At 43.6% G+C, this 9075-nt stretch overlaps 1 protein-coding gene across 1 annotated transcript; it reads left to right on the top strand.

Moving 5' to 3' along the window:
• The first annotated feature begins 378 nt into the window (after positions 1–378).
• KRTAP29-1 (keratin associated like protein 29-1) lies at positions 379–1853 on the top strand. The gene has a single exon (XM_014833516.3). It carries the CDS (start codon positions 427–429, stop codon positions 1450–1452), a length of 1026 nt encoding a protein of 341 aa, XP_014689002.3. The 5' UTR covers positions 379–426; the 3' UTR covers positions 1453–1853.
• The last annotated feature ends 7222 nt before the right edge of the window (positions 1854–9075 follow it).

Here is a 9075-nt window from a genome sequence, read left to right as displayed (position 1 = left end):
AGCTTCATTTCCTGATTGTCTGAATTGTATACAACTGCATTCCTGGAGGAAGAGCGGGTTGCTTTGGCTGGGCTGCGGCCTCCTGATGAGAGGTTAGTGTGGGGGCAGGCCTGCTTCAAGGAGGCTGGAGAACAACCTGTAAAAGAGACAGCTCCTCCCAGAGCAGAAGCACCAAGGAACCCAAACTCAGCACAGAAAACTCCCAACCCAACAGACGAGTTTTTAAAGTGGGGACAGCATCTCCCAGGCTCCTGAAGCCTGCTAATCAGATGTTTGTATGCAAATGAATGGAAACAACAACAAGGAAAGATGCCCTGCGGAGCCAACACCCCTAGCGAAGGATTATAAAAGCTCCTAAGCATTAGGTGTCCTTCTCACTCAGGTATCCTGAGTTTGCAACGTCCCAGCAAGGTTAGCACCAGCAGCATGGCGGGCAGCTGTTGTCCTGGAAATGTCACGGCCATTCCAGCTGTGTCCACCATCTCCCTATGCTCAAATGATGGCAGCTTCCAAAATGGTATCTGTTTGCCTAGTTCCTGCAGGAGCAGAACGTGGCAACTGGTCACGTGCCAAAAAAGCTGTCAGCCATCCAGCAGTGCCCCAAGTGGCTGTGAACCTGCTTCTTGCCAACCTGCCTGCCTTCCAGCAGCTTCTTGTGTGGGTTTTGTTTGCCAACCCATTTGCTCCTGCCCGGCCTCCTGTGAATCCAGCACCGGTCAGTCTCCTTGTCTGCTTCCCTCAAGCCAGCCCTCCTGCTCGGAGTCCGCCAGTTGTCAGCCAAAGTGCCGTGAGGCCAGCTCCTGCCAACAAAGATCCCACCAGGAACCTGGCTACGTGTCTGGACTGTGCCAGGCAGCTGGTGGCCAATCAGTCTGCTGTGACAGTAAGTCCTGCCAGCCATCCTGCTCTGCTGAGGTGACATCCTGTCCTGAAACATCTTGCCCACCAACCGTCTGTGCAGTTAGTTCATGCCAGCCAACTTGCTGCCAAGCAGGTTCGTGTCAACCCATTAGTGGTGAAGATCAGCCCTGCAAATCAACTTGTTACCAACCCATCTGCTACATTTTCAAGTCTTGCCAATCATTTCCCTGCCAGCCGTCGACTTGTGGGTTCGGTTCTTGCAATCCTACTTGCTGTGTGTCCTCCTCGTGGGAGCCACTGTACTGCGTACAAGCTCCTTCCATATCCTTCTTCTGCCAGCCAGTGGCTACCTGCCAGGCCCCTTGTTCTGTAAAGAACCCTTGCAAACGAGCTTCCTGCAGCACCGTGCTTTCTGGCCAACCAACTTGTGGTGGGTCCCCCTCCTGCAACCCAAGTGGCTGCAGATCCCCTTCCTGCCAACCAGCTTGCTGTGTGACGGGTTTTGGCAAGTCCTCCAGTGGTGGCTCCAATTGCTTCCGACCAGCTCCCTCAAGTCTCTGCAAAGCCAGCCCCTGCTTGCCAACTTCCTGACAGCCCAGCCACGAGTCCAGCTTCGGTAAGGCAGCACTTCATGGAGGGAGCACTCTGCACACCTCCTCTGAGTGCTGCTGCTGTCTACAAGCTCACGGCCACCCCGTGGTGCCTGCCTCTGGCCGAGCATAGATGCTGCCTGCTTGCTAACTTTACTCTGACTCCAGCCCCACGTTCTCTCCAGGTGCTGACGAGGGAACTTGTCCAGCTGCTAAGAGACCCTCCTTAACCAAGGAGAGCCTTTCAGCAAGCATGGTCCTCACCGTGGCTTGCATTTCCTGACATTTCAATTCTCTTCTCTTCAGCAAAGCCTTCTCCAGTTTTCGTTTCTTTTGATGCTGCTCAGTCTTTAAAAAGACTCCTTTGCTACCAACTGCTAATAAAAATGTGACTGGTTGGGCATAATGAATAAGACTCTGAGTGCTTTCGTTCCTTTCAATACACTCCTACATAGATTTCCTTCAGGTTACATTTGAACACAATGACATTGGGTCTTCTAAGTCAGTGGTCTGCACTGGTCTGCAAGGCTAACTCGGGTCTGGAATTATGGATGCTCAAGCTGGAAGGGAATAAGGACAAACAATTCCTTGGCTTCCAATCTTTACACCACCAAGAGCTCCTTTGAGTTGAGTGGCCTCAGTTTCCCCACAGGGAATAGACGGGAAAACAAAGACAGAAACGGTCCAGGGAAGCCACAGATTGAAATAAATATGAGGTTCCAGCTTTGGAGAATAGCTAAGGGTTAATTCACTTAAAGCTGGTTTTAATGATCAATTCGCCTAATGGCCAATTTAAATAAAATTAAAAACTCTTTAGAAATCCTTGGAAGTTGTTTGTTTGCTATGTTTTTGACATTTTGAGAGACAATTTTTAAAGCAATTAGTCTAAGGGAATTGTATTAATAGTGTGTAATTATTGAATCCCTGAAAGAAAACCATCCAACTTTTGGGGAAAGCTTAGAGGAAGATTTCCAATGAGCACTTGGAGCAATGGCGCAGAGTCCTCCCTCAAGGGGCTCTGCCCCCTTCAATTGGGTGCTCTGGGTCTCGAAATGATTTAGATCCGAAATCCAAAAACTTCTCACACAGGTCCTTGGGAGATACATATGAGGATGTTCACTGTGGTATTTTTGTGGTGACATAGATCTTAAAGGCAATCTGTTGTCCACCACTAGGAGAGTGGGTAGGTGATAAACAGTAATTCCTTCCATGGAGTATTGTATTAGCTTGTTTCTCTAGAGAAAAAGAACCAATGGGTGTGTGTGTGTGTGTGCGCGCATGCACGCGCTCGTGTGTATAGAGGGAGAGAGGAAGAGAAGGAAAAAGAGAGAGAGAGATTTATTACAATGAATTGGCTCACGTGATTACGGAGGCTGGGAAGTCCAGATCAGTGGTGTGGGCCAGTAGGCTGGAGACCCAGGAGAGTTGATGGTGAAGATGAGGTCCAAAGGCTGTCTGCTGGAGAATACACATTAAACAGAATAAAATAGCTGTGTATAGGAAGAGAATGGGGCATAAGGAGAGCAGGAACTAAATTAATTGATATATAAATATGCAAAGAAAGAAATAAATGAGAAGGACTTTGCATGGACCAAAAATAATAATGTGCCACATAAGAAATATGATTGGCTCAATTATTTGCAATAGAAGTCTAAAAAGAAAATTAAAACGAGGAAGAAAAAGAGAGAGGGACGTTGACATTGCAAAAGAATTACTACAAACAGAAAGTCTTCCAGAAGTGACATTTTGATGGATGCCATGTTTAAATTCTCTCTCTCACATTTTTCATGGAGAGTTCCGTCATGCTGGAGGGAGGATGAGGCTTTGGGAAGTGGGATGCATCTTATCTCACTCCTGAACAGAATTTTCAAAAATGTTCCTTACTTTATAAGTTCAAGGAGTTACATCTCCTTAAGTAATTTGCTTGTTAATATTAGAATTCTCAAAATAACAAGAATTCCAAATTTCATTTTGCAATAGTTTTTTGACCCATCTAAGTCTATCTCATTCTCTTTATGGTCCCAATTATGGTTTTCTCTGTTGTACTGGCAAATGTTTTTTCACTGGCCATCTGCCAACATGAAACTGCACGTTTTAGCTACGTCGGGGGTAAAAGCTGTGCCAGGAAGCTTGTACCTCTTCCTGTGCTTGGCAGCAGCTTAAATGAGAGCATTTACGAGCTCCTCTTAGGTTTGCTAGAACTTGTCCGGAAAACATCTGAACCTTCTCTTATGAACCATGTTCTGCCGAGCCTGAACATGCTTATCACTAAATCTTTATTTACACTTATGTCCAGGGTAGGGGAGCAAATTTAACAATTCAGGGAAGTTTTGAGAAAAATATTACAAGCCCTAACCACCAGAATTGATATTTTCTTACATCTGCTTTGGAGATTTAGAAAATATAATTGAAATAAAACATTATTGATAAAGTTGAAATCTCTGGGTACTCTTCTCCAGTCTCATTTACCTTCTTCTTTTCTCAGATACAACCTTGTACACCCTTCTAGTCATTGTTTGTTTATATAAAAATATAAACAATGTATAATATTTCTGAAGTGTTTGAACAACATACAGTATTAGGGTTTAGAAATTTAAGAATTTACATACAGATTGTAAAATTACGTAATATACTTTTTTCCTCCATTATCACTTTTAAGAATAGAATTTTTATTAAGAATAAAGATTTATATTGATAATATAATTATTTATTCACTATTAATTACAATTTATAATTAATAATATGATAATTTATTAACTATTAGGAGTAAAAGATTTTTAATTGCACTTTGATATATGGATCTGTTTCATTATATTAGTAATCTATTGTTGCTTAACAAATGTCGCCAAAACTTAGTGGCTGAAAACAACCATCAATTATTATCTCACTGTTTCTGCAGGTTGGAAATCCAGGTGTGGCTGAGTTGGGTCCCTCTAGCTCAGGGTCTCTTAGGAGGCAGGTGCTGAGTGTTGGCTGGGGCTGCGATCATTTCCTGGCTTGGCCAGGTAAGGATTTACTTCTGAGCTCACTCCTGTGCTGTTGACACGCCACAGGTTCTCACCAGCTGTTGGCTAGAGAGATCATCTCCTCGCCGCATGGACTTCTCCATACACTGACTAATTGTCCTCATGGCGTAGCAGCTGGATTCTCCCAGAGCAAGTGGCCAGAGAGAGAATGAGCAGCAGATATGGAAGTCACAGTCCCTTTACATTCTAATCTTGGAAGTGACATCCCACCCCATTCATTGTACTCTATTCGTTAGAAGCAAGTCAGTAAATCCAGCCCACACACAAGGGGAGACTACACAAAGGCGTGAACACCAGGAGGTAGGATAATGGGAAGGCATCTTAGAGGCTGCCTACTCATCTGCCTATTGGCCCCCACAGTAATTCACATGCTAAATGCACTCCCTCCCCACTAAAGTCCCCCCAAATCTCATCTCACGACAGCATAGCCTCAAAGTCCAGAATCTCACCAGTGAAATCAGGTCCAAGTGTGGATGAATCTCCTCAGGTGTGATTCTTCTAGATCTGTGGACCTGTGAAACTGGACACAAGTTATCTGGCTCTCATACACCCAACATACAATGATGGGACAAGCATTGGATAACTGCTGTAGACATTCCTTTTCTAGAAGGGGAAAATGAGAGGAAGAAAGAAGTCTTTGGTTCAATTCTGAAATCTTGTTGGGCAAATGTTGGAAGTTCCTTGATGAGGTTTCAGTGTCTGGGAATACTTCTCCATGGCTGTCGGCTCAGCCCTTTAGACTCTTGGTTCTGACCTCTGAATCATCCATCCTTTTTCATGAAAAATAGGATGAGTTTGTGGCTGAGCAGCAATCTCAGCCTATTTTCTGCCTGTGCACTTCTGGGGGTCCAAAGACTTCTCATTCTGCAGTGTCTCCGTACCCCTCTGTCATGCTGGATATGTTTTTGCATAAATAATTCTTATAAGAGAGTTGTGGTTCTCTTGCAAATCATCTTGGGGTTTACTTCATTAGACAAAAGTCACTTCCACAAATCACTTTGAGACAAACCCTTCTTGACCTCAAGTCCCTGCTGTGATAGGTGAGGACAACGCCCTTGAGGTTCTGGGAGCTCCATTGTTTTATGTGAGAGGATCTGTGAAGCACTCCTTTAACATCTTTAGAGGGGCTTTTGTATCCAATTTTTTCTAATTTTTTTCATTTCTGAAATGAAAATTCTTATTTCCTAACCTTCGACTTTCTCAGATCTTAAAAGACTGTATCGTCACACCTGGGCTTCACCTTTGTACCATGCTCACTGTCAGTGCCTTGGATTTCCTATATTCCTGGAAGTCATTTCTTAATTTTACCATCATTTGCCATCTAAAGAGGCTGAGAATTTTCAAAACAATCAAGTTCAGAATCCTTTCTGTTTATGAGTCTTCCGGTCAATTTATCTCTCGCCTCTCACGTTTCATTATAAGCAGCAAGAGGAAACCAAGGAATACTTTCAATATTTTACTTGGAGATTTCCTTAGTTAGGTCACTCAATTCAGCAGGAGCTTTTCTACTTTCCACAAAACTGCAGGTGCCAGTGTCGTTGAACCTTCTGTCACTGCCTAACAAGGATTCTCCTTTCTCCAGTTTCCAGTATGCTCATGGAATCTCTGGATCAGGAATTCAGACATTACCCAGCAGTGATAGCTTGTCTGTAATCTATGATGTCTCGGACATCAGTTGGAAATATTCAAATGACTAGGAGCTAGAATCATCTAGAGGCTTCTTCACTCACATGTAAGGTACCTGGGCCGGAATGACTTGAAGGCTGGGCTTAGCTGGGGCTGTCAACCAGAGTGCCTAGATGTGGCATTTCTGTGTGACTTGGGCTCGTCACAGCATGATGACTGGTTTTGGAGAGGGATCATCCCAAGAGGGAGGACACAGCTAGGTCTGCAGCAAGGCTGGTAGAGAGTGGACCCACTGCATGTTTGGCCACAGCAGCTGGACCCACATCAAGTGGGCTGGCAGCAGGTGGCCCTGGAACAGGTGGTCTTGCAGCAGGTGGGCTGGCAGCAATGATTGCAGCACAAATGCATCATGGTGTCAGGTGTGGAGAGTGGGCTTTTATGTACAGCCAAGTTTCCCAAAATCTGAGAATATATTCTTCCCTGGGGCTTGTAGTACTTTGGTTTTGCAAAAATGAGTATAATTGAGAAAGAAAGATCCTTTCGCTATTACTATATATGATATTCTCTAAGACTCTGAAGGATGGTTTGTAGGAAGCTGTTGACTAAATGTGCTAAATATTATTAAAAGAAATAGACTGGTTGATCTCTCATTTGGATCATCAAATTGATTCCATCTTTGTGCTCATGAGGGTCAGGAAATTATCCTCGTAATGAGTGTCTGGAATGGGATGAGAGAAAAGCTCATGGCCGACGAAGAAGTCAAGCAACTGAGAGGTCAAGATGTTACACGAATTATCCTTAGGGAAGTTGAATTCACTAAACATAAAGACAGGTCTAGAGGAGGTGAGAAAGACAGTGATCCACAAGTGAATGAGTGGAAATGCCTGGAAACTGATAGAGAACAGCCAAAAGGAAAGGTAATTGCAGTACAAGTTGATGGTGTGAACTTCAAAGCAACTAATGTTTTTTTTTTTAAAGATTTTATTTTTTCCTTTTTCTCCCCAAAGCCCCCCGGTACATAGTTGTGTATTCTTCGTTGTGGGTTCCTCTAGTTGTGGCATGTGGGACGCTGCCTCAGCGTGGTCTGACGAGCAGTGCCACGTCCGCGCCCAGGATTCGAACCGACGAAACACTGGGCCGCCTGCAGCGGAGCGCGCGAACTTAACCACTCGGCCACGGGGCCAGCCCCAAAGCAACTAATGTTTTTGAAGGATGAAATAGGAGAGTGATTTTGTTAGTGGCAAAACCACCTTGAGAAGTAGATTTCCTACTCTGATGAGCGTCTTGGGCAAAATTCAGGGCAACAAAGCCTGGATCATCATTGATATCATAAAATCATAATGGTTTAAGGGACCTTGCAAATCAGTTAGCCAAATCGCCAACTTATTTACACGATCATTCTGTGACATTCCTATTACTTTTATTTGAGTTTATGCTTGACCATCTCCAGAGAATGGGACACTCCACCTCCCGAGGAAACACTGCTTCTCTGGGCAGCTCCAAGAGTGAGTTTTGACTTATTTTTGCCTAAATTAACATTTATAACTCTCATGATTGGTCTTGTTTCTTGACTCCATAAGGCCACACAGAAGATACATCTGCAGACAGATGTTTCCATATTCAGAGACCACTGGGGCATCCCTTTCTCCCAAAGGTCTTCTTTTCTCTAGGATAATTATCACCGGATATCTCCATTCTTCATCACATGATTTCGATTTCAGTTCCATTCTCAGGATAGTTGCCCTCCTCAAAGCGCTTTCCAATTATTCAATATTCCTTTAAAAGGGACATGATCAGAGCCTAACTCAAGATCTAGCTGTTTTCTAACTGGCCCAGGATGTGGAGAGTCCTCTCCTCTTTTGAGTATAGCCCATATTTTCCCTAGGTCACGTCTGCATGATGACATAATTAAGTACTATTCTTTAAGTTAGATATCTCAGCCCCCATCAGGAAATTCACTGGGATTTGAATGACTAAGTCTCTCTTTAGTGAGGTGACATCTGTCCCCCTGTAGGGGCTACTTCTGTCACACCTCAAATGGTTTTCTCGTCCCTCTTGTTGATATCCCCTGCTCCCGCCTTTGCATGCCTGTTGCTGAGTTCATACTCCTCCCCTCGTCATACTGATGTCCTTATTGTCTTTGCACGGAAGACAGAGTTCTTCAGGTTCAGGTTTAATATCAACTTCAGATATACGGCTCTTTAATTTGAGTTTATGTTAACCATAGTGCTTCCTCCCTAGTAACCTCCAGATGCTTCGAGTATCTGCAGAAAAGACTATCCAGTGGACCTGCCCTGAGCTGTCTGCCAAATGTCCCTCTAGGACATCTCTTATCTAGGGTCTCAGCTGGAGTTTGGGGTCAAGTGCTTATTATTATTGTATGAAGTGGATGCTGTCACTGGAAATGAAACATGTCTTGGCAGTTGCCATTGAATTCAGCCCATATTTCTGCACTCTCTTCACAAGATGAGATCCTTTATCAATAGCCCTCTTGAAATCCAGATTCATTTTCTACTGAATTTCATTGATCAACTAATCTAGCAAAAATAAAAAATTAAATTATTTGACATGACTTGGTCTGAGTGGTCTACTATTCCACCTCTTTCTAGGGGTTCACAAAGGATCTTTTGAACAGTTCATTCTAGAATCTTTCTGAGATGAGATCAAACTTATAGGTGTATGGTTACTTGAAAATAGAATGGTGTTTGCTTGTCTCAACACATTCGTTGTCTCTTGCTGTCTAAGATTCCTCAAATATCAGGGTGTGGTTTACTTTTAGTTTCTAAGGACTCTGAGACATAAGGTGCACAGCATGCATATGTGAACTTATTTAGAAAATCTAGGTGTTTGTGAAATCTATTTGTCCTTATAAATGTTTAGTCATTTTTCCAATTTGATTATCCCCTGTTGTCTGAAAAGACAGACACCGAATAAGAGTCTTTCTAGCATAGGCTTCACATTCTTTCTGCTAC

This window comes from Equus asinus, chromosome 13 (genome assembly GCF_041296235.1).
Source record: "Equus asinus isolate D_3611 breed Donkey chromosome 13, EquAss-T2T_v2, whole genome shotgun sequence".
In the NCBI taxonomy this organism is placed as follows: Eukaryota; Metazoa; Chordata; class Mammalia; order Perissodactyla; family Equidae; genus Equus; species Equus asinus.
This window is presented reverse-complemented; position numbering and strand designations above follow the sequence as displayed.

Bases quoted from the DNA above. Each gene is read 5' to 3' on its own strand.
- KRTAP29-1 (XM_014833516.3), top strand. From the start codon at position 427: ATGGCGGGCAGCTGTTGTCCTGGAAATGTCACGGCCATTCCAGCTGTG.